The sequence below is a fragment of the Schistocerca piceifrons genome, chromosome 2, assembly GCF_021461385.2.
Source record: "Schistocerca piceifrons isolate TAMUIC-IGC-003096 chromosome 2, iqSchPice1.1, whole genome shotgun sequence".
In the NCBI taxonomy this organism is placed as follows: Eukaryota; Metazoa; Arthropoda; class Insecta; order Orthoptera; family Acrididae; genus Schistocerca; species Schistocerca piceifrons.
In genome coordinates, this window is record NC_060139.1 from 1,106,863,541 (window position 1) to 1,106,890,172 (window position 26,632).

General features: G+C 41.8%; 1 protein-coding gene across 2 annotated transcripts in view; it reads left to right on the forward strand.

The window, feature by feature from the left end:
- The window catches only part of LOC124774941 (filamin-C), a 284,171-nt gene that overhangs the window by 162,174 nt on the left and 95,365 nt on the right, over positions 1-26,632 (forward strand). For both annotated transcript variants that reach the window (XM_047249638.1, XM_047249637.1), the window contains exons 19-21: positions 6,191-6,364; positions 18,395-18,634; positions 18,852-18,995. In XM_047249638.1, coding sequence (XP_047105594.1) covers positions 6,191-6,364; positions 18,395-18,634; positions 18,852-18,995 — 558 coding nt within the window. The remainder of the gene's footprint in view (positions 1-6,190; positions 6,365-18,394; positions 18,635-18,851; positions 18,996-26,632) is intronic.

Sequence of the window (26,632 nt, forward strand, 5' to 3'; positions counted from 1 at the left end):
GCAAATACTGACAGCATTGAGAAATGGCTTGATGTACATTGACATGTACTAGCAGCTTCCAAACAGACCTGGAGCTGTCACAACGTAAATCTGTACTTACTATGCTTGAAAATTTCTGGAAGTTTCTTAAAAGTGTCTATGTGTATGGTGTGTATGTAAAGAGATTTATTTCTATTGCTATGAATATCTACATCTAAATGGATACTCTGCATATCACATTTAAGTACCGTCACAGTAATTCTCTTTTATTCCAATCTTGTACAGCTCGTGGAAAAAGTGAACACCTTCATCTTTCAATGCAAGCTCCGATTTCTCTTATTGTATTATGGTGATCATTTCTTCTTATATAGGTCAGCGTCAACAAAATATTTTCACATTCGAAAGAGAAACTTGGTGATTGAAATTTTGTGAGAAGATTCCATCACAATGAAAAAGCCTTTGTTTTAATGATGTCCACCTCAAATAAGTGTCCTGCCAATAAAACACTGTCTTTGGTTAGCCTTCCCAACAACATTTTCTGTGTGTTCCTCCCAATTTAAGTTGTTTGTAATTGTAAGTCCTACATTGTTGTTGTAGTGGTCTTCAGTGCAAGGACTGATTTGATGCAGCTCTCCATGGTACTCTATCCTGTGCAAGCTTCTTCATCTCCGAGTAACTACTACAATGTACATCCTTCAGAATTTGTTTAGTGTATTCATGCCTTGGTCTCTCTCCATGATTTTTACCCACCGCACTTCCCTCCAATACTAAATTGATGATCCCTTGATGCCTCAGACTGTGTCCTACCAACCGATCCCTTCATCTCCTAAAGTTGTGCCACAAATTTCTCTTCTCCCCAATTTTGTTCAGTGCCTCCTCATTAGTTACATGATCTACCCATCTACTCTTCAGCATATTTCTGTAACACAACATTTCGAAAGCTTCTACTCTCTTCTTGTCCAAACTATTTATTGTCCATGTTTCACTTCCATACATGGCTACACTCCATACAAATACTTTCAGTAAAGACTGCCTGAAACTTAAGCCCATACTCAGTGTTAACAAATTTCTCTTCTTCGGAAACACTTTCGTTGGCATTGCCAGTCTACATTTTATATCCTCTCTACTTCCATCATAATCAGTTATATTGCTTCCCAAATAGCAACACTCATCTACCACTTCAAGTGTTTCATTTCCTAATCTAATAGCCTCAGCATCCCCTGATTTAATTTGACTACATTCCATTATCCTTGTTTTGCTTTTGTTGATGTTCATCTTATATCCTCCTTTCAAGACACTGTCCATTCCGTTCAACTGCTCTTCCAAGTCCTTTGCTGTCTCTGACAGAATTACAATGTCATCAGCAAACCTCAAAAGTTTTTGTTTCTTCTCCATGGATTTTAATTCCTAATCCAATTTTTTTCTTTTGTTCCCTTTACTGCTTGCTCAATATACAGATTGAATAACATCGGGGAGAGGCTACAACCCTGTCTCACTCCCATCCCAACCACTGCTTCCCTTTCGTGTCTCTCGACTCTTAAAATTGTCACCTGGTTTCTGTACAAATTGTAAATAGCCTTTCACTCCCTGTATTTTACCCCCCCTCCCCCCCCCCCCCCCCCACCTTTAGAATTTGAAAGAGAGTATTCCAGTCAACACTGTCAAAAGCTTTCTCTAAGTCTACAAATGCTAGAAACGTAGGTTTGCCTTTCCTTAATCTTTCTTCTAAGATAAGTCGTAAGGTCAGTATTGCCTCACGTGTTCCAATATGTCTATGGAATCCAAACTGATCTTCCTTGAGGTCGGTTTCCACAAGTTTTTCCATTCATATGTAAAGAATTTGTGTTAGTAGTTTGCAGCTGTGACTTATTAAACTGATAGTTCAGTAATTTTCATTCCTTTCAATACTTGCTTTCTTTCGGACTTCTTGAAGTCTGAGGGTATTTCGCCTGTCTCATACATCTTGCTCACCGGATGGTAGAGTTTTGTCAGGACTGGCTCTCCAAGTACTTCCGATGGAATGTTGTCTATTCTGTGACCTTGTTCCAACTTAGGTCTTTCAATGCTCTCTCAAACTCTTCACACAGTATCATATCTCCCATTTCATCTTCATCAGCTCCTCTTCCATTTCCATAATATTGCCCTCAAGTACATCATCCTTGTATAGACACTCTATGTATTCCTTCCGTCTTTCAGCTTTCCCTTCTTTGCTCAGAACTGGTTTTACATGTGAGCTCATGATATTTTCTCCAAAGGTCTCTTTAATTTTCCTGTAGGCGGTATCTATCTTACCCCCAGAGATATATGCCTCTACATCCTTACATTCGTCTTCTAGCCATTCCTGCTTAGCCATTTTGCATTTCCTGTCAATCTCATTTTTGCTTGCTTCATTTACTACATTTTTATATATTCTCCTTTCATCAATTAAATTCAATATCTCTTCTGTTACCCAAGGATTTCTACTAGCCCTCATCTTTTTACCTAGTTGATCCTCTGCTGCTTTCACTATTTCATCTCTCAAAGCTACCCATTCTTTTCTGTTATATTTCTTTGCCCCGTTCTTGTCAATCATTTCCTAATGCTGTCTCTGAAACCCTCCACAACCCCTGGTTCTTTCGGTTTATCTAGGTCCCATCTTCTTAAATTTCTGCCTTTTTGCATTTTTTTCAGTTTTAATTTACAGTTCATAATCAATAGATTGTGGTCAGTGTCCACATCTGCCCCTGGAAATGTCTCACAATTTAAAACCTGGTTCCTAAATCTCTGTCTTACCATTATGTAATCTATCTGAAACCTTCCAGTGTCTCCAGGCCTTTTCCACGTATACAACCTTCTTTCATGATTCTTAAACCCAGTGTTAGTTATGCTCTGTGCAAAATTCTACCAGGTTGCTTCCTATTTCATTCCTTACCCCCATTACATATTCACCTACTACTTCTCCTTCTCTTTCTGTTCTTACTGTCTCATTCCAGTCCCCTGTGACTATTAAATTTTCGTCTCCTCTCACTATCTGAATAATTTCTTTTATCTCAGTATAAACTTGAACTTCTGTGGTAGGCATTGGCTTCGTGTCTATCTTCGCTACAATAATGCATTCACTGTGCTGTTTGTTTGTCCCCCTCATGAACCATGGACCTTGGGGCAGCAATGCAAATGCATGTGTAAATACTTTTTTGAAGGAAACATTCCAGTGGGAAAAATTATATATAAAAACAAAGATGAGGTGACTTACCGAACGAAATCGCTGGCAGGTCGATAGACACACAAACAAACACAAATATACACACAAAATTCAAGCTTTCGCAACAAACTGTTGCCTCATCAGGAAAGAGGGAAGGAGAGGGGAAGACGAAAGGAAGTGGGTTTTAAGGGAGAGGGTAAGGAGTCATTCCAATCCCGGGAGCGGAAAGACTTACCTTAGGGGGAAAAAAGGACAGGTATACACTCGCACACACGCACATATCCCGCAATGTGCGTGTGTGCGAGTGTGTACCTGTCCTTTTTTCCCCCTAAGGTAAGTCTTTCCGCTCCCGGGATTGGAATGACTGCTTACCCTCTCCCTTAAAACCCACTTCCTTTCGTCTTCCCCTCTCCTTCCCTCTTTCCTGATGAGGCAACAGTTTGTTGCGAAAGCTTGAATTTTGTGTGTATGTTTGTGTTTGTGTGTCTATCGACCTGCCAGCGCTTTCGTTCGGTAAGTCACCTCATCTTTGTTTTTATATGTAAATACTTTTATTTTAATAAAGTTCATGTTTTGACCTGTATTACTTACAATATGATAATATTTCTTTTTCCCATTTAAATTTCGATAGTCTGAGTTTTCGATAGTTCGAGGTGGTTCCGGTCCCATTCACTTGGAACTATCAAGACTCTACTGTATTTAGCTTATTTACAGAATCTATGTTATTTTTCTTCTTACAAATAAAGTTTAGTTATCTGGAGTAATGTAAATAGCATGTAAAATAACTCGGTCATAAACTGTGTCGCACACCTAACCTGACACAAAGTGCATTAGTTGCCAGCAAAACTTTGCTTTGTTGCAATTGGAAAAAACCAGAGTGTAACTGTGGAAAATCATTGCACTAGCATGCAGAACACACAAATATCTGATAATGCTGCTACATGTAAAGAGTCCAATTTATGAACTAAAATATTATATGACTTTCCTCTTCTATGCTATGCCATATGAAGAAATAAAATGTCATTAATTAGTCTGCCTTCCTCAAAAAATATCTTAAGAGTGCAGCATTGCTTAGACCTAAAATACTGTAGTATGCAATTTTCTCCGTGCGTGCGATTTGCTTTATGTTAACACTCATTTCCTCTTTGTATTGTGGACTGTAAATAGATGGACATATAATGATCAGCCTCCTTGAATAATATATTCTCCTTACCTGTTGCCCTCCTCTTATCTAAATGACATGGCAAAAATTATGAAAATGACAGATTGCTGTTCAACATATAGTGGAAATAATGAGTTGCAAACAGGCACAACAGAAAGACTGCTAAACAAGTAAGCTTCTTGTGAATTAGAAAACATACACAAACATTCACACAAATGCAACTCACACACAGAGAGCACTATCTCTGGCTGCTGAAGCCGGACTGTGGCTATAGTGAATAGTGGGAGAAGCAATCTGGGTGGTAGGGGTAAGGAGAAGGCTGGGGCGGGGATAGCAAAGTAGGTGTGGTGGATGGTAAAGTGCTGCTTGTTGGAGTGTATAAGGATGAGGTGGGGACAAAATAGGGCAGCTAGGTGTAGTTGGGGGGGGGGGGGAGAGAGAGAGAGAGAGAGAGAGAGAGAGAGAGAGAGAGAGAGAGAGAGAGAGAAGGTGTAGTTGGGTTCAGGAAAGGAGAGAAGCAAACGAACTATGGATGCGTTGGAATAGAAGGCTGCTTAATGCTGGCATTGGAATGTGGAAGAGGATAGGTGGGTGAAGGACAGTGATTAATGAAGGTTGAGGTCAGGAGGGTTATGGAAAGATATGATATACTGCAGGGACAGTTCCCACCTGCACAATTCAGAAAAGCTGGTGTTGGTGGGAAGGATCCATACTGCACAGGCTATGAAGCAGTCTTTAAAATGAAGAATGTCAGGTTTGGTGGCATGCTCAGCAACAGGGTGGTCCATTTGTTTCTTGGCCACAATTTCTTGGTGGCCATTCATGCAGCCAGACAGCTTGTCGGTTGTCACGCTTGTGCAGAATGTAGCATATTCCAGCTTAGCTCGTAGATCACATCACTGTTTTCGTAGGCAGTGCTGCCTTTGATGGGATGGGTGATGCTTGTGACCAGACTGGAGGTGGCTCCTGCATTTAGATCTGCTACAGGGATATGTGAGCCATGAGGCTAGTGGTCAGGAGGAGGATTTGTGTAAGGATGGATGAGGCTATTGTGTAGATTCGGTGGTGGACTACCACTCTTGGAGGGTTTGGAAGGATAGTGGGTAGGGTGTTCCCCCATTTCAGGGCATGACGAGAGGTAGTCAAAAACCTGGTGGAGAATGTGCTCAGGTCCTGGATGCTGCTCAGTACCGTCCTCTTCTGTGACCAGACAGTGGAACTTAGGGAGGTGGTGGCAAAGGATGTCTGTTTATTTACCAGGTTGGGAGGGCAGTAATGTGAAGTCTAGACACCTGTGGCCATAACATCTGTAGTGACAAGCAGTCTGCCTTGAAATATACCAAGGGTCTCAGTGAGGCCTCCTACTCCTCCCTTCCTGCCCTCCATACTGCACCTGGCTGCCATATCCTCTCCTCATTTCGTCCCTGTGTGTTTCCATGAGCATCCCCCCCCCCCCCCCCCCCCCCCCCCGCCCCTCTAACCTGGTCTCCCTCCCTCTCCTCACCCCAGCCTCCTCCTTAGCCCCGTCCTCACCACCCAGATTGCTGTGCTGGGGCTAGCATTCTGGCTTCAGAGACTCTGTGTGTGTGTGTGTGTGTGTGTGTGTGTGTGTGTGTGTGTGTGTGTGTGTGGGCGCGCACGCGCGTGTGTGTGCGTTTTCTAATTTGTGTGCATGTTTTCTAATTCAGAAGATGGCCTTTTGGCCAAAAGCTTACTTGTTTAGCAGTCATTGCCTGTCTGTGACTCAGCATCTCCACTATATTGTGAATAGTATTCTATCCTTTTCATAGTATTGTCATTATTCTATCCTGTATATTTCATTGTCCAACATGGCAAAATATTTTCAGTGGTGATTCTTGTTTTCACAGTGGATACTTCAGATGCAGGAAGAGGAGTTATAAATGTTAGCATCAGAGCAGCTGGCCAGGAAGTGAAACATTCGATTAGGCAGACTGAAGACAGCCGATATGAGGTGATTTTTCAACCGAAGCTTGCTGTACCTCATCGTATTGATGTTAAACTCAATGGACTACATATATCTGGTAAGAGACTGAACCGAGAACATTTGAAAACTCCAGTGCCAAGGAATAATAGCTTTAATTTTCTCTCAAAACCTTTACGTAGATTTGCACATCGAGAAACAGTTTAATTACTAGAGTGTACTCCACAAGAGTGAGTGCACTTGTGATTTAGGATCTTTAAGAGAGGATCTCGAAAAGAAGATCGTGTATGAATAGTAGTGGATCCTGATAACAGTTTGGATCGTTACATCAGTCACAAAGCGAAGAATGGCCCTCACACTAGTGTGAAGATTGTGTCACTCCTTGTGTGATATAGCAAGCCCTGAGTCAAGTGTTATATTGAACATGTTAGTGCAGAGCCCACAAAATCTCTCGAGGGAGAGGCTCATTCACATGTGCATGTGACTTGTGCACTGTCCCTCTTATTCACACCGTACATGGCTTTGTTTGTATCTGAATGCTTCTGGTAAGAGGCTACTTGATGGCTAATTGCCAGAAGCATCCAGTCTGATCCAACACTACCCATAGAATTCCAATGATTTACAATGTGCGTAGTGGGTTTTTCTAAGAGTAAGTTCACCTGAAAGATAAGAGTTGCTGAATAAACATAATTACAGTTGATACAGCTGCTAATAAAACAAAATACTGCAGATTGGATAAAACCTATAATATTAAAGAAAATCCATTTACACTCTTCCAAAATATCAAAAGCATTATTAATAAGATGGATGAACTTCTGTAATAATGAAAATACTGGCAGAATGCACATAATGTGTAAGTACAGGAGGCAATGAACCAGATAGCAGAGATATTGAGGCATCAGCAGGTACACACAAAAGAGAAAGAAAACTTGCCAGCTTTTGCCGACACACACACACACACACACACACACACACACACACACACACACACACACCTCCTAAGGTGGTGTTACGTCACCCACAAAAACTACAAAACATCCTAGTCTATCCCTGTGTCACATCCAGTCTCACAAGTCTTTTACACAGGGATCATATTCCTGTGGAAGATCTAGGTGCTCATGCACACACATGCCCATGCACCTCCTGTAATCTTACATTGAGCTGGCTGCACACACAGGGCCGAGATTGCATTTTCCCATGTGGACTAGGATGTGGTGGAGTTTGGCTAAAGGAGGCAGAGTGTCAGGAGGCAGGGAGAAGGGTTGGGGGTGAGTGGCTAGTGGCTTGGAGGGAGGCACCAGTTTGCAGTCTTGGAATGCGAGGGGGGGGGGGGGGGAGGTGGATGGGCTGGGCAGATGATATGCATGTAGTGGGATGAGGTGCACGATGAAGGTGATATGGAGATGTGGAGTAGAAGGTAATGGCAAGACAGAGGATGGTGAAACTGGTGGGTGGAGAGAGTAGAGACAGTGAGTTAGCAGAGATTGAAGCCTCGAGGGTTACAGGAGCCATGGATGTGTTGCAACGATAATCCCATCTGCATAGTTCACAGGAGCTAGTGGTGGAGGTAAGGATCCAGATGACGTAGGTTGTGAAGCAGCGATTGAAATTAAGCATGTTATTCTCGGCTGCGTGTTGGCCATCAGGTAAGTGTAAGTGATGGGTGTGTGGATTGGACAGATCTTGCACCTCAGTCTTCCACAGGAATACGATCCCTGTGTCAAGAGGTTGTGAGTGGGTGTGGCATAGGGATGGATTAGGATGTTTTGTAGGTTTTGTGGGTGATATAATACCACCTTGGGAGGGGTGGGAAATATCTTAGATAGAATGTCACTCATTTCTGAGGATAATTATAGATAATCAAAGCCCTGACAAAGGATGTGGTTCAGTTGCTCCAGCCCAGGTTGATGGGAAGGGGGCTTTGTAGCAGATCCTTGGGGATGGTGGAGGACGATGGGATGTCATGATGAGGAGGTGCGAGGATATGGCATGGGACATATGTTTTGGGGCCGGGGCATAGGAGCTGTCTGTGAAGGCCTACAATAGTGGCAAGGTTGTGGGTGTGAGGGTTGTTGTTATATAGGGAGACGACACAGCTGTGACGGAGATTCAGGAGAAAAAGAAGGAATGGAGTGCTGGAGAGAAAGTGGAGGAAGTGGTCAGTATCTTTACTGTGAGAGTCTAAGCTTTAGCTTGGTTGGAGGTATTGGTCAACAAGAGCTGAAATTCTTTCAGTGGGAGCTGTCATGGGGTCTCCAGGATTGTTTAATTTGCGGATTTTGGGGAGTGTGAAGAAAGTGGGTGTGCAGGGTGCCATTGGGGTGAGGAAGGAGATGGACTCGAGGTACACATTCTGGAATGGATCTAAGGATTTCTGTATGTCGGGGAGTCAGATACTTGACGGAAGTCTTCTATCAGGTAATCATTGTGATTCATCATGACAGTGGTGGGGGTTTTCGGCTGCAGGGGAGGATGATTAAATCAGGATCTGTTTTGAGGTTGTGAGTTGCTGTCCTTTCTGTTGTTGACAGGTTAGTGTTTTTAGGGAAGCATCTGGGGAAAGATGATGAGGCCACAATAGAGGCAAGGTGTTTGTAGAAGGTGACAATGGGGTGATTCTGAGGGAGTGGGGGCAGTGGGTAATGAAGGTCACAATTGGATGGTGGTATGATCTGTTGGGGACAAGGCTCAGTGTTGGTATTAAGTTGGCTTTGGTTGGAATAATTGGTGGGAAACGAGTGTTTCAACTGAAGGGATAAGGAGAAGGAACATAGGTATTTCACAAGACCAACATGGTTAAACTTGGCTGTGGGGCTGAAGGTGAGACCTTTGAATAGGACTGAAACTTCTATAGGATTGAGGTTTCTGGTGGAAAGATTAACAAAAATGTTTTGGGTTGGTTTGGCTTCTGAATTTCGAGGAGTATTGAGAGGGAATTTAGGAGGAAGTGGTGAATTGATAAGCTCAGCTAGGTAGGGTTTGGGTACTGTGAGGGGTCACTATAGATATGATAGGTGTTTGTGGGTAGTGGTGTTCCAAAATGGGGATAGGGTATCAACAGCTTTGACAATGTATGGAGTTCGTGCCTGGAGTTTCTCTTCCACATGTTGGAAAGCAGTGGTTTCAATTTCGAAGGTCCCAGGCATATTGCAGGTGGTTAGTAGGTTTGATGTCGACAGAGGTACTGATGTAGCTATCTTTGAGGTGGAGGTCAACATCTAGGAAGTGGCTTGTTGGGTTGAGTAGGACCAGGTGAAGGAAATGGGGGAGAAGCTTTTGAGGTTCTGGAGGAATGTGGATAGGGTGTCCTCACCCTCGGTCCAGATTGCAAAGACGTCATCAGTGAATCTGAACCAGAGGGGTTTAGGATTTTGGGTGTTTAGGAAGGATTTTTGTAGGTGGCCCATGAATAGGGTGGCATAGGATGCAGTGCATAACTTAACTGCTATGAGCACTTCATCTTCAATACTGTAAGACAAATTTCATCTACTGCAGCTCTTTGCTTTCCCTAATTTGGATGAAGGTAGTATGGGCCAAAACAAGAAAAAATTGCCTAGTAAACATGAGCTCTAAAATGCATACTTTAGAGCCTCTTTCAGTAGAAAAGATGGGTTTCACAGCAGTAAAGATGAAAAGGTGCTTGAAGCTCAAAGGCTCTTAGAGCCCATGTTTACTAGACTTTTATGCTTTGAATGACTGTTTCAGTCATATTTGCAAATATTGACCATTACTCCTGGGGCACATTGGTGAGAAAAAAAATTGTCTAATGGTTCTAATGCTCCATTTTCCTTGTTCGAACCAAATGCAAGAAAGAAAATGAACATGCACATTTCGAACCACAGCATTTTTTTTTTTTCTGAGTCAGTTTTAACAGAAAACTTGTTCATTGTATTGTAACAAAATGTATAGTCTATGTCTATCTGACTGTTATATAAGGGGCATTCAAAAAGAAACGAGACGGAGGCATAATTAGCAAAACCAATACGTGTATGTTAAGACGTATTGACCCTGGCTGTTAAGACACTTGTCCCATTGTGACACAAAGTGGTGAATGGCCATCTCATAAAATTCCTGGGGCTGCGATGGTAACCAGTTCCGCACATACAGCTGGACGTTGTCGTCAGGGGTGAATAGTTTGCCCTTTAGAGCCTTTTTAAGGGGACCAAAAGATGGCCCCCTTCCAATTCACTTCTTGCAGTAGGGGACAACAGTGAATGCCCAGTGTTACTCGCAAACCTTGACACCGTTAGCCAAAAATCAAAACGACCAGGCAATCTCACCTGTGGGGGTCATTCTGTTCTAAGACAATGCAAAGCCTCATACAGCCAATACAGTCGTAGCACTCCTCCAGAAATTCAAATGGGAGGTTCTCCGCCACCCTCCATACAGTCTGAACATCTCTACCTGTGATTATGCCATTTTTGGCCCCCTTAAAAAGGCTCTGCGGGGCAAACGATTCACCTCAGATGACGATGTCCAGCTGTACATGCGGAAGTGGTTAATATCGCAGACCTGGGAATTTTATGAGAGAGCCATTCACTGCATTGAGTCACAGTGGGACAAGTGTCTCGGCACTCAGGGTCAATACTTCTAGCATACAGGTACTGTTTCTGTAATTATGCCTCCGGCTCATTTCTTTTTGAATGCCCCTTATAGTATTGTGGAAAAATTTGAAGTATATTGATCAAGAACTTTTGTCAATGTTTGCTTCCTCCTTTATATACATTTCTTAATTAAAAATATATAACTTGTGTCCATCCAACTGGCTTTTAGCATATCATGTGAAAATATAAATTGCTTGTTGTTGTGGTCTTCAGTCCTGAGACTGTTTTGATGCAGCTCACCATGCTACTCTGTCCTGTCCTGTCCTACCAACCGATCCCTTCTTCTAGCCAAGTTGTGCCAGAAACTCCTCCCCAATTCTATTCAGTACCTCCTCATTAATTATGTGATCTACCCATCTAATCTTCAGCATTCTTCTGTAGCACATTATTTCGAAAGCTTCTATTCTCTTCTTGTCCAAACTATTTATCATCCATGTTTCACTTCCATAAATGGCCACACTCCATGCAAATACGTTCAGAAACGACTTCCTGACACTTAAATCTATACTCAATGTTAACATATTTCTCTTCTTCAGAAATGCTTTCCTTCCCATTGCCAGTCTACATTTTATATCTTCTCTACTTCAACCATCGTCAGTTATTTTGCTCCCCAAATAGAAAAAACTCCTGTACTATTTTGTTTCTCATTTCCTAATCTAATTCCCTCAGTATCACCCGACTTAAATCGACTACATTCCATTATCCTCATTTTGCTTTTGTTGATGTTCATCTTATACCCTCCTTTCAAGACACTGTCCATTCCATTCAACTGCTCTTCCAAGTCCTTTGCTGTCTCTGACAGAATTACAATGTCATCGGCGAACCTCAAAGTTTTTATTTCTTCTCCATGAATTTTAATACCTACTCCGAATTTTTCTTTTGTTTCCTTTACTGCCTGCTCAATATACAGATTGAATAACATCGGGGAGAGGCTACAACACTGCCTCACTCCCTTCAGAATTTGAAAGAGAGTATTCCAGTCAACATTGTCAAAAGCTTTCTCTAAGTCTACAAATGCTAGAAAACGTAGGTTTGCCTTTCCTTCATCTTTCTTCTAAGATAAGACGTAGTGTCAGTATTGCCTCATATGTTCCAACTTTTCTACGGAATCCAAACTGATCTTCCCTGAGGTCAGCTTCTACCAGTTTTTTCCATTTGTCTGTAAAGAATTTGTGTTAGTATTTTGCAGCTGTGACTTATTAAACTGATAGTTCGGTAATTATCACATCTGTCAACACCTGCTTTCTTTGGGATTGGAATTATTATATTCCTCTTGAAGTCTGAGGGCATTTCGCCTGTCTCATACATCTTGCTCACCAGATGATAAGAGTTTTTGTCATGACTGGCTCTGCCAAGGACATCAGTAGTTGTAATCGAATGTCATCTTCTCTCAGGTCTTTCAGTGCTCTGTCAAACTCTTCAGGCAGTATCATATCTCCCATTTCATCTTCATCCTCTTCCATTTCCATAATATGTCCTCAAGTACATTGCCCGTGTATAGACCCTCTATATACTCCTTCCACCTTTCTGCTTTCCCTTCTTTGATTAGAACTGGGTTTCCATCTGAGCTCTTGATATTCATACAAGTGGGTCTCTTTTCTCCAAAGGTTTTGTGGCAGTGATATTTTTCATGTCTGGTGCAAAGTGATATCAAAAGTGCGCGAGAGGATTCCCCCCCCCCCCCCCCCCCCCCCCCCTCCATGTGTTGTTTTTTTATCTTTGCCGTGAGACGATAGTGTTTCCTAGTTTTTGTTACTTCTCTGTTTTTTTTTAGTTTCTTCTCATTGTGAGTTTTTGCGAATAAATATTCTTCCGTTAACACATTATACCGGACGGCTATGCAATTATTTGTTGTAGGCAAGTCGCCTACATAATTGCTGACCCCGACGTGATCTGAACATGCAACCTTCTGATCTGGAGTCAGAAGGTTGCGTTGGGGTCACCAATTATGTAGGCGACTTGCCTACAATAAAGGTTGACGAATAATTAAGTGCACACAAGAAATGGACAAAGCATTTAATGATCTTCAAGCAAGCCTCAGCAAAGCAGTGTTGCTCGCTCACCCAGTTCATTACGCACTGCTAGCTATTGTTGTGGACGCGAGCCAGTCAGCAATAGGGGCGGCGCTGCACCAGCGTGTAGAAGGGCAATGGCAACCACTACGGTTTTTCTCTAAAAAGTTACAGACTGCGCAACAGAAGTGGAGCGCGTATGACAGAGAATTGTTCATGATCTACGAAGCAGTTCAATACTTCTGCCCACAAATAGAGGCTGGACCAGTGACTGTGTTTACAGACCACAAACCCATAACATCAGCTTTTAAAAACACCAGTGATAAGTGCTCACCAAGACAGTTCCGTTATATTGAGTTCATAAGTCAGTTCACGACAGATATACGCAGAGGCGCAGAAAATTTAGTGGCTGACTATTTTTCACATATTTGCGAGATTTCAGAAATTATAGACTATGATAAACTTGCAGTGGAACAGACCAAGGATGCAGAGCTACGACAGCTGTTAAACGACCCGTCTACAGGTCAGAAGTTCGAGAAAATTCTGGTGCCCAACTCCAAGCGGAAGCTGTGGTGCGACTTTTATCATGGCAGACGAAGATCATTCATTTCAGAAATATTGCGCAAGATGGCATTTGACAGTGTCCACACATTATCGCACCCAGGAGCCAACGCTACAATCAAGCTGCTGACAGATTGCTTGTGTGGCCTCCAATGAAATTTGACACGTTGCTTTGGGTACGTTCCTGCATTCCTTGTCAACAAAGTAAAGTAGGACGACATGTGCATGCTGATATTGGAGATTTTCTGCTAGATTCGCACACATTCTCGTGGACCTGATTGGACCACTCCCACCGTCAGATGGTTACAAATATTTGTTTACGGCCATAGATAGGTGCACAAGATGGGCAGAAGCAACTCCAATAGTCGATATTTCAGCCGAAACTACTGCGAAGACGTTTCTGTGTATGTGGGTTGCCCATTTTGGATGCCCCCTTCATGTCACAACTGGCCAAGGACATCAGTTCGAATCTACGTTGTTCCTCGAGCTATACAAAATGTGCGGTTTCCAACGCCACCACACATTTACCTATCACCCTGCCAGTAATGGTATGGTCGAACGATGGCACAGAACACTCAAAGCAGCATTGATGTGTCATCAAGAGAGATGGACTTAAGTATTACCATTACCATTAGTGTTGTTAGGCCTGCGGACAGCTCACAAACCCAATATTGGTGCATCAGTTGCCGAGATGGTTTACAGCGAGCTACTACGGATTCCTGCAGATTATTTAGTACCGACCTCACTACCTGGACCAGAGGGCCTCACACACTGGGTGCAGCAGCTAAAACGTCACTGCACAAATATATGTTGCCCGCCACCTTCTCGCCATGGCAACCGTAAGGTGTTTGTACACAAAGACTTACATGATTGCTCTCAAGTAATGTTGCAAACAGACTCAGTCAAATTGCCTTTACAACCACCATATACGGGCCCATTTCAGGTGCTGAGTAGAAATAAGCGTACCGTGGACATATGTACAATGGTGTTCCTACAAAGGTATCGATTGAACGTGTCAAGCCAGCACGGGTTTTACCCTCTCCGACCTCTGACACCACGCCCGTACATCAACACATTATGGACGCAGAGCATACCGAAACACCGCTCAGTACATAGTCAGAGACAGTCTCTTCAATTTTCCTGTAGGCAGTATCTATCTTGCCCCTAGTGAGATAAGCCTCTACATCCTTACATTTGTCCTCTAACCATGCCTTCTTAGCCATTTTGCACTTCCTGTCGATCTCATTTTTGAGACGTTTGTATTCCTTTTTGCCTGCTTCATTTACTGCATTTTTATATTTTCTCTTTTCATCAATTAAATTCAATATTTCTTCTGTTACCCAAGGATTTCTCCTAGCCCTTGTCTTTTTACCTACTTGATCCTCTGCTGCCTTCACTACTTCATCCCTCAAAGCTACCCATTGTTCTTCTACTGTATTTCTTTCCCCCATTCCTGTCAATTGTTCCCTTATGCTCTCCCTGAAACACTGTACAACCTCTGGTTCTTTCAGTTTATCCAGGTCCCATCTCCTTAAATTCCCATGTTTTTGGAGTTTCTTCAGTTTTAATCTACAGTTCATAACCAATAGATTGTGGTCAGAGTCCACATCTGCCCCTGGAAATGTCTTACAATTTAAAACCTGGTTCCTAAATCTCTGTCTGACCATTATATAATCTATCTGATACCTTCTAGTATCTCCAGGATTCTTCCATGTATACAACCTTCTTTTATGATTCTTGAACGAAGTTTTAGCTATGATTAAGTTATGCTCTGTGCAGAATTCTACCAGATGGCTTCCTCTTTCATTTCTCTCCCCCAATCCATATTCACCCACTATGTTTCGTTCTCTCCCTTTACCTACTCTCGAATTTCAGTCACTCATGACTATTAAATTTTCGTCTCCCTTCACTACCTGAATAATTTCTTTTATCTCATCATACATTTCATCAATTTCTTCATCATCTGCAGAGCTAGTTGGCATATAAACTTGTACTACTGTAGTAGGCATGGGCTTCATGTCTATCTTGGCCACAATAATGCGTTCACTATGCTGTTTGTAGTAGCTTACCTGCACTCCTATTTTTTAATTCATTATTAAACCTACTCCTGCATTACCCCTATTTGATTTTGTGTTTATAACCCTGTAGTCACCTAACTTCACTAATTCCCAATATATCTAACTTTAACCTATCTATTTCCCTTTTTAAATTTTCTAACCTACCTGCCGGATTAAGGGATCTGAAATTCCACGCTCCGATCCGTAGAATTCCAGTTTTCTTTCTCCTGATAACGACGTCTCCTTGAGTAGTCCCCACCCAGAGATCCGAATGGGGGACTATTTTACCTCCAGAATATTTTACCCAAGAGGACGCCATCATCATTTAACCATACAGTAAAGCTGCATGCCCTCGGGAAAAATTACGGCTGTAGTTTCCCCCTTGCTTTCAGCCGTTCGCAGTACCACAACAGCAAGGCCGTTTTGGTTAGTGTTACAGGGCCAGATCAGTCAATCATCCAGACTGTTGCCCCTGCAACTACCGAAAAGGCTGCTGCCCCTCTTCAGGAACCACACGTTTGTCTGGCCTCTCAACAGATACCCCTGCATTGTTGTTGCACCTACGGTACGGCCATCTGTATCACTGAGGCACACAAGCCTCCCCACCAATGGCCAGATCAGTCAAGCATCCAGACTGTTGCCCCTTCAACTACTGAAAAGGCTGCTGCCCCTCTTCAGGAACCACACGTTTGTCTGGCCTCTCAACAGATACCCCTCCATTCTGGTTGCACCTACGGTACGGCCATCTGTATCGCTGAGGCACACAAGCCTCCCCACCAATGGCAAGGTCCACGGTCCGTGTGTGTGTGTGGGGGGGGGGGGGGGAGGGGGAGAAGAATTTACCACAGTTGGGGGGGGGGGGGGAGAAATTTAAATTAACTCATCCAAAAACTTTGAGTTTTTGGAAAGAACTTTTCGATTTTATAGATTGGTGTAGAATAGCACCTGGCACCTGTTGTACATGTCATTGATACAGTTAAATTTCTGGTGAAAAGGATGTCAGAAAATTATAGTAAAAATACAAGTAAGGTGTTTGTTAACAGCAAGAGTTACATACATAAAAAACACAATGCCAAAAGTAAAATATTTATAAATATTGTTTAGTCATGCAGACATAGATCAGTGGAGGCAACTATCCAAGGAATACACAACTTGCTTGAAAATGCACTTAACTGACATTTTCAGATTACAGACAGCGAAAAGAAAAGCAGCATTGCTATGAGTCTGGGAGTTCCTGAACTAGGAGCCCAACTGAAAACACGTAAAGACAATAGCCACATAAGACAAGTCATGAACTGTATAGGGAGCCCTGTTCATCTGTTAAGTCAAACATTAAATAAGATAATCAACAACAATTACACTTTTAGTAATCCATTTAAAAGAAATAAAAAAAACACCTGTTAACTGATGAACTGATTAACCAAATTAAAAAAGTTAATAAATCACTAGAGAGTAAATTTCTTTCATTAGACATGGTGAAGTTATACACAAATGTCCCTCTGGATGAAACAATTAATGTTCTAAAGAGCAATTTTTTGAAATATGGGAAACTTGGCCAACTAGAAATCAAACTTACGAAATATCTACAATTAATCCAGTCCTGCACCTACTCCATTTTTAATAGAAAAACTTCCATGGTCTTAGCTATGGGCTGTAGCCTGATGGGGACATTAGCTAATATTTCTTGATCATTTAGAATATAAGTTTCCCATAGAACAGCTGTAGTTAACAGAGAAGAAGTGTGCTATAGACAGACTGTGGATGGCATGATAATTTTGTCCACTGGACTAAAGTAGGAGGCATCTGCATTTCATAACTTGTGTGACCTGCACAAAAATATGACTCACTTCTGATTATGAAAAAGATAAGAGTATTAATTTTTTCTGAAAACTGGCCATGCCTGAGAGGACAACCAGCAATACCTCAAGTCATACATGATACACAAAAACATGATTTTATTTGTAGTTGTTATTAAAGTTTCATGTTGCCAGATAATGCACATGTAAAACAAGAAGGTCCCCGGGTAGTAGCACTGAAAATAGAAGTTTATTTTTACAGAAACTGGACAAACAACAAAACATCTTCACGGCGACAGAAACTAAAGTTATTGTCCCATTCTGTTAGAAGAAATGTCACTTATCGAATACAGTTCCATGAAGTTGCGAGAGAAAGCACACCGTCTGTTACTGTAGATTACTCTCAGAGGACGCAGTCAGTCATGGTCACAATTGGCGGTCCCGCAGTGTGACATCAGAGACTCTTCATTTTATTGAATTCACGGGCGGGTTCAGTCACACAATTGAGATTGGATTTGGATTCTGCACTAGACACAGATTCCAATTGCCAAAGAGCTGCGGGTGGGGGTCCTAAAAAGACCGGCAGGCATATGGATACTGTGGCCTAGCGGGTGTCACGCGGCTTTGCAAATGCAACATTTTGCCGGCTGTGTCCGGCGATGGTAGGGCCCTCGTTTCCCCAGTAGGTGCCATAATGTAGTGGAGAGGCAGCCATGTGGCAAGTGACTGTTGCCTGTTAAATGTGCTGAAGAAATGTGTTGTCTTAATTTGTTCAATAGAGTCACAAATGGCCTACTGTTCAACAAGGACTGATTGTTCAGGACACGTGAAGTTATTTGGAACACATCTTTTTTGTAATTTTATAAATGACACAATTGTATTGTTTCTTTCCACTACATTCATATAGGTAGGAGTAAAAAATTAGTGTGTCATTGTTCAAATCAGTATACAGTCAAACTAATATTGTGATTAAAAAGTAAAAAGAAAGAAAAAAGAGCTCAGTTTAAGGAAAGACATGTTTAAAGTCTGCTCTAACAGTTTTGTCTTGCATGTCATTCGTATGGCTAATAATGGACAGTTAACTTCATAATATATTACAGGCTGCCCATTTGAAGTGCCTGTGAAAAATCCAGCTGTAGGTCAAGATGTAATAGCCACAGGACTTGGCTTATATCAATCACAAGCAGGCAAAGTTACTACATTTGTGATCGAAACACTTGGCCATCCAGCAAAGGAGTTTGATGTGGTGATCACAGGTCCACTCGGTACAGCGGTTCCAGTCAGGTGCTATCAACAAAAGGATGGGAACCTGCTTGCTGAGTTCACAGCTGTTACTGCAGGTTTGTAGATGAGATGAAACAGTATATTTTTTATTTGTGTTGGTTGTTTTCATACTTTCATTTGAAGTGTTATGATCGTCTTGCTTTTTGTTTTCATGTTTGCATATATAATGTGAGCATCTAACATCACATTTGTTACTGATATTTTGTCCTAATGACAATATCATGTACTTCATGAATATTTCTTGTGGAAATAGCCAGCACTTCTTTGCCCCAGGGACATACAAAATCGATGTCACGCATGGTGCGAGGGCAGTGAGAGGTTCACCTTACTTCTGCCGAGTGTACGATGCTTCTAAAGTCGAGATAGCGGATGTCAGTTCCAATTCGGTTGCTGTCAGTGAAAAGATTGCATTTAAATGTAAGTATTTTCGGTATTAGTATATTAATATTATAATTAATTATGCCCCCAAAGCTACCTCTGGTGTTAGTTGTTTCACTCCAGTTGTCCAGACAAAGTATTCCACAGTTTTCCTAAATGCCAGAATGATTCCTGTAAAATATCCGCAAACAATTTCCTGCCAGTGTGCTCTATCCCCAATCTTCCTTCACCTTTAATATTACTTGGCTGACAAACAATTACTGTGGTGGCAGCAACACTTCACCACATTAGCCCCTAATGGACAAGGATGGACTGGGGGCAATCATATGCTGGAAGACTGCATGGAGTCAGTGCGGCACACCAGAATTTGTATGGTACTTAAGTAGTAGGATTGTTAATAAGTAATACATTGTTGTGCTCAACACAAGCACAAAGTATGTTTGCCCATATTTCTTTTTCCGTTGATAATGTTTTAAATTAGGTATGTGTGAAACTCCCTTCCACCCAGCAGACTATAAATAATATAAACCTTAGTAATCAGCCTTAAAAACCTACTCAAATTTGTTATACTATATTGCTATTGATTCGCCTCTGATGAAATGGATTTAAAAAAATTAAACTAAACTAAACATGCAAAATTTATTTTACATCATCGGTTGTAAACTTAATTTGTGCATTTTAAAAACTTGGCAACAGCCTTCGCATTCCGGAACAGTCATTTCATTCACTTTCCCACTTTGATAGTAATTAATGTTGTCAATATATGTTGCATATTAACATTTTTGACATTGTTACGAGAGTTTGTTAGTGAGTGTAACCAAGAAAAAACTTCGAGAAACAAATATGTCTTCAAGAAATATGTAAACTTTATCCCAAGTTTTTCTTTAACTATTTACAGAAACTGTTGTTAGTGTATTGTAGTTTCAGATATTAGGGGAACTTGCACTCCTCATAACTAAACATATCCTGAATCTAAAACAAAATCAGCGAAGCTAATTTTAAGTTAATTTTTTAGCGTTCACAAAAGTGTCACACCAGTAAGAACGCACAAACTGTGAATACTATCCTCAGGCACGGGATGAGTTCATTGCTGCTTGTAAGCAGCTGGAAATTGCTCCAAGTGATCGGAAGCAGCTTCAAATGCTCGTGTCAGGCAAAATTCCGAGTTGGGTAGTGGAGCTACTGAGGTATTGTCCTCTTCTGTGGATGCTGTCTGCTCTGCAGGAAGTATGGGCTCTACACCACAGAGTGGTATGTGTGAGGTAGGCATAGAAGCCCTGAACAGAATATGTGCGAACTGAGAATGACTCGGCCCCGTAACTGACTAAATCAATCTGCTGTCCTCCACAGAAATTGTGCTAGTGAGACACACTTCACTTTTTGAGAAACCTGCTGTGCCCCCTATTGAGAGGGAGGTGTCTGGCAGTCATAGGTTGTTGTGATGTGCACTAAATAACAATAACTGTTAGGGCTGTTCCAACTGGCGTGCTTGCTCAAAGGAGGTTGGGTGGGCAGTGGCAGACGGACGGTAACATGAGAGTGTCCTAACAGCTGAGCCGTAGCATAAGCATTCACACTGCACTGGCAGAATGCAGAAAGGTGGAACTGTTAGGAGCAGGTTGCAGGTATACCGAACCCCTGCAGTAGAATCATCTGGCGGGTAGCCAATACTGCTTGCGCCTGCTACCCGGCGTGACGAGGGACGGGTAGGAGTTTCTCACGCTGTGGGGCAGTGCCGGAGCTGCCAGTATCAGGGGAATGGAAGCAAGTGCTGGAGGATATAACTTTTTGTGTACTCTGTGTGTACAACTGGAGGTCTTGGTCGATGTGTTGAAGGGGCTATTCCAGCATTCGTGAAGGAATGGGGAGGAACAAACTGCAGATTGTGGCACACGTTGGAGCAGATGGTGTCTGTCATCAAATTGTTCTGGTGACACACAGAGAAGATGGAAAAGAATAATGTTTCTCTGTGAGTTCCAACCAAGCTCACAGTCTCCAGCACTGTTTCCCGAACTGATTATGGCCCCCTGATTCTGAGTCAGTGGAAGGCTCGAACAGAGAATGTGAAGGTTCTGTGATGAACAAGGCTGCAAATTTTCAGATTTGCTCCACAGGGTTGAGAACTGTAGGTTCATCCAATGTGGGTTGGGGATACACAACATGTCAGAGGTTGCTGCCCAGGAAGCAAACTGCATGTGGTGTGCACACAAGGATTTTTCACATTAGGTGGTTTTGTGTGTGATCCACTTTGTGCTAGCTGTAGGAAACCCATAACTTTTAAGGTAAGCTTCAAAGAAATGCACCCCCCACCCCACAAATGAGAATATTAAAATACTGTTGGTTAACTGCCAAAGTACTCACTACAGAGTGCCAGAGTTTGAAGCACTCCTAAGAAGCAGTAAAGATCACATAATACGAAGGTTGGAACTTTAATAGTGGCAACTATTATTTCACAGCTCATAAAAAATAGATACGTGTTTCAAAGTCTTACTGACCTTCAAAGTAGTCACATGCATTGTGTATAACCCATTGCCAGCTATGTGGAAGTTGTAGGATACTCTTAGCAGTGCCAGTTGTGTTGACAGTTCGAGCATTGCTGTCTATAGCCCGACAATTTTGAAGCAGTTCTGAAGCGAATGCCGTGAAGTGTTTCCTTCGGTTTAGAAATCGAGTTGAACTCAACAACGGCTTAAGTCAGGGGAGTTTAGTAGGTGGTATAGCACTTAGCAGCCTCATCAGTCAAACAAATCAGTAACAGCTTGAGCTTGAGCATTGTCCTGCAAAATGATGGTCAGGTCCCACAGAGAGTGTCATCACGTCTGTCTCTACACTGTTCATTTTTGGAGTACAACCTACGATCAGCTTAAGAGACAGAAGTGATGACACTTTCTGCAGGACCTGACCATCATTTTGCAGGACAATTCTCAAGGGTACAGTGCAAGCTGTTACTGATTTGTTTGACTGATGAGTCTGCTAAGTGCTATACCACCTGCTGCACTCCCCTGACTTAAGCCATTGTGAGTTTAGCTCGATCCCTAAACTTAGGGAAACACTTCATGGCATTAGCTTCAAAACTGCTACAAAATCATCGGGCAATAGACTGCGACGCTCAAACTGGCAACACAACTGGCACTACTAAGAGTATCCTACGACTTCCACATCGCTGGCGGTGGGTTATACACAATGCTGGTGACTACTTTGAAGGTCAGTAAAACTTTGTACGAGCTGTAAATAAATAGTTGCCACTATTCAAATTCCAACCCTCGTACTTGGCACAAAAAGCTCTTTAAAATCTGAAGTTGACAGCAGTCAGATTTTTATGGGAAATTTAAACGTATATTGATAGCATAGGCTAAAGGGAAATGGAGGTGGTGTAATTATCAACTTTAGACAACTTTCGCTAGAAGCCATGTTTCCCAATCTTATTGTCATCACCAGAGTAGAACTTTACTATCCAATAATAAATTAGGATATTTGTGGTTCTGAAAGTCATTGGCATGACAAGAGATCCTACAAAACATTACTAAATACCTTCTCTGAAAACTACCTAGAACAAACAATTCAGGAGCCGATTCAGGATAGAAATATATTAAACCTAATGGCAACATATGAACCTGACCTCTTTCATGATGTTCACATGAAAACTGATATCAGTTCCATGAGGCAGTTATAGCAATAATGATTATCAGAGTGCAGCTAAAATAAGTAGAAAGATATTTATGTCAGTAAGCTGTGTAAAAAGGCAATCATGTTGCATCTCAAAGAGAAACTTTATTTGGGCAGGAGCACATAGAAGAACTGAGTCTCACGGTAAAAGGAATAACTGACTATGCACTTGATATATGTGTATGTAGAAGTAGCATCCATGATGGGAATTACCCCTCATGGTATGCAGCCATCAAAAGACTTGTAAAGAAACAGCGACTTCTGAACAATAAGCAATATCCTGAGTGCAATACATTTGCGGATCAAGAGAGAAGCCTTCATTGACTGCTGTGGGAGAATCTTACTGGACAATTTCAGACAAGATTTCTAACAGAACTCAAAGAAAATGTGGTCATAGATAAAGACTGCCAGTGGCACCAAAGTAAGTGTGTAGTACTGATGGATGCCACAGGAACTGAAATTAAGGATAGCAAAACAAGAGTAGAAATGTTGAATTCTGATCAAAAGTATCCAGACACTCTTATGTAATGTGTAATTGACCACTAGATGTCGTGAGAGGCAAACCCTCCAGTATAAAAGGATGGGGAGTATTAAGTTGTCTTTAGAGCAGCAAAAGCAGAATGGGCCAGTCAGGAGAACTCACTGACTTTGCATGTCTACCGTATTTACTCGAATCTAAGCCGTACTTTTTTTCCAGTTTTTGTAATCCAGAAACCCGCCTGCGGCTTAGAATCGAGTGCAAAGTAAGCGGCAGATCTGAAAAATGTTGGTAGGTGCCGTCACAACTAACTTCTTCCGTCGAATTATGTAGCGCTACACAGGTATGCTTTGCAGGCACAAAGATAAATACTGGCGACAAAACCCCTGCGTCAGTAAATTAAAAAAAAAAAAAAGTGGAAGACGAACTTTTTTTCACCGCCCCGAGTTTCGACCACTGCATTTTCATACAGTATCCAACAAAGTAAATACAAATTCCGTATTGTTCATCTTCGAATGTAGCAGCATTTCAGCGTACTACGAAAATCCGACTGGCAAGTTTGTTTGTCTGAATTTTTTCCTACCTGGGACAAGAGATCATTGCTAATAAGAACTTTTATGAATTGTGAATCATATGTGAGACAACAGCAAACACGGAATAATACACATATCATGTCATGTTTATATTCGTATTGTTCTTACGCCTAATAGTGATATAGTCAGAAATGAAGCACGGCAATTGACAAGATTTTTAAATCTAAGATGACTAATTTCTGTGCAGAATGTAATATACTACAGAGGCCTGCAAAGATTTTCAAACGGAGAAAATTTTTCGCTAAACTCTCGTTCAGAACATCATCTATCATACGCAGTCTATTATTTGGTTCTTGTTGATCATTATCAAGGAAAGCACCAGTGTTTTTTTTTTTTTTTTTTTTTTTTTTTTTTTTTTTTTTTTTTTTTTTTTTTTTTTTTTTTTTTTTAAAAGCGGCGGTTGCGCGCACAAAAGCAAGCCATGCCGCGAGCGGCGGCAAGTCGTAAACACTCATTATCAGAATGCGACAAACAATGCGTGACACAGTACAGTAATGCATTTTCAGCTTAGAATGACGTGAACACCTATAACAAAGAGAACGGCACTTGCCAGATCAAAGAAAAATGAGCAGTCAATTCAAACCAGACGAAGCACTTGATAAAGGAATGGTACCCGTATAAATACGGACGGAGCACCTGACGCATAGCAATGGCTACATGGTAAAGCTTAACTGCTAAGCTTAAAACTCGAACCAAACTACTGTAGCTGTATCGTCATTCATTCGACCTAAATTGTATTACAATGGACCAACTTTGTTTCGATTTGGATGTGCAGCCTAAAACTCTTCTCTCCCTTGGAATTTCGAGTCTCGAATTTCAGGTGCGGCTTAGATTTGGGAAAATTTTTTTTCCTTGATTTCGAGTCTCATTTCGCAGGTGCGGCTTAGATTCGAGTAAATACGGTACTAGTCACTGGATGTCACCTGAGTAACAAATCCAAAATTCTAAATTGGAAGTATTTCAACCCTTCTAAAGCTGCTCTAGTGGACTGGCAGCAATGTAATTGTGTGGTGGAAACATTAAGTAAAAACCACAGCTGAAGCAAGACCAAGCTGACCTCATGTACTGACAGATGGACCGTCAAGCATTGCGGAGGGAGCTTGTAGGTAGTCAGGTGAAATCTGTGGAAGGAATTGTGCACGAGTTCCAGAGTGCTTCCATTACTCTAGCAAGTACAAAGAGTGTGCATAGGGAGTTGAAAGGTGCTGCAGCTCCTAATAAGCTACACGTTTCTGTAGTCATTGCTGAGTGACACTTGAGGTATTGTAAAGCATGAAGCCAGTTGACACTGCATTACTGAAAATGAGTGATTAAGAGTTTCGACTCACCCTCTAGCCAGTGGCACTTATAACATTGATTTCACTGTGTGTGTGTGTGTGTGTGTGTGTGTGTGTGTGTGTGTGTGTGTGTGTGTGCGTGTGTGTGTGTGGTGTAACATCGAGTTATAGAGAAAATAGCTAAAATTAAACAAGGCTCCAGGGCTCAATGTAATCCTTGTCAGATTCTGTACACAATTTGCAGATGAGTTAACTTCCATTTTAACCACATACCATAGATTGTTTGCACCAAAATCTGTGCTCAGTGATTTGAAGGATAACATAAGAGAGCCACATAAGTGACATCCAATATAAGTGACAGCTATCTGCTGTAGCATCATAGAACATATTCTGAGCTCAAATGTAATGATATATGTTGAACAGAATGAGCTCCTCCATGCCAACTTGTGTGAATTCCAAAAGCAAAATCCAACTGTCTCTTTTTTTCACATTATATTAGGAGAGTCACAAAATCAGGCAGTCAGGTAGGTGTGTTATCTCTTGACTTCTGAAAAGTGTTTGACTTGGTACCTTGTCAAGACTTACTATCAAAAATACGACTGTGCAAGGTATCGAGTAAATTTTGTGACTAAGTTGCCAGGATGCAGCAGGTTATCTAGGATAAAGGGAAGCAAAAGTAACTTCAAATGTGTCCCAAGGTGCCTTGCTGTTCACTTCTGTCTCTAAGCTGGTCGTAGGTTGTGTTCCAAAAATGAACAGCATAGAGACAGAAGTGATGACACTTTCTGCAGGACCTGACAATCATTTTGCAGGACAATGCTCAATCAAGTACAGTGCAAGCTGTTACTGATTTGAAACATCCTGGCAGATTAAAACTGTGTGCCGGACCGAGACTCGAACTTGGGATCTTTGCCTTTCGCAGGCAAGTGCTCGACCAACTGAGCTACCCAAGCACGACTCACGCCCCGTCCTCACAGTTTTACTTCTGCCAGTACCTTGTCTCCTACCTTCCAAACTTTACAGAAGCTCTAACTTCGCAGGAGAGCTTCTGTAAAGTTTGGAAGGTAGGAGACGAGGTACTGGCAGAAGTAAAACTGTGAGGACGAGGCGTGAGTCATGCTTGGGTAGCTCAGTTGGTAGAGCACTTGCCTGCGAAAGGCAAAGGTCCCAAGTTCGAGTCTCGGCCCGGGACACAGTTTTAATCTGCCAGGAAGTTTCATATCAGTGCACACTCCGCTGCAGAGTGAAATATCATTCTGTTACTGATTTGTTTGACTGATGGGGCTGCTAAGTGCTATACTACCTACTGCACTTCCCTGACTTAAGCCGTTATTAGTTCAACTCGATTTCTAAACTTCACGGCATTCTCTTCAGAACTGCTACAAAATTGTCGGGCAATATATAGCACTGCTTGAACTGTCAACACAACCGGCACTGCTAAGAGTATCCTACTACTTCCACATTGCTGGCAACGGGTTATACACAATGCTGGTGACTACTTTGAAGGTCAGCAAAACTTTGAAACTTGTATCTATTTTGTATGAGCTGTAAATAAATAGTTGCCACTATTAAAGTTCCAAACCTCGTAATTTCAGACAGTGAAGGCCTTAGTGTGACCCTAGGCATATTTGGAGAACGCTGCTCATCACTGCAGATGTGATG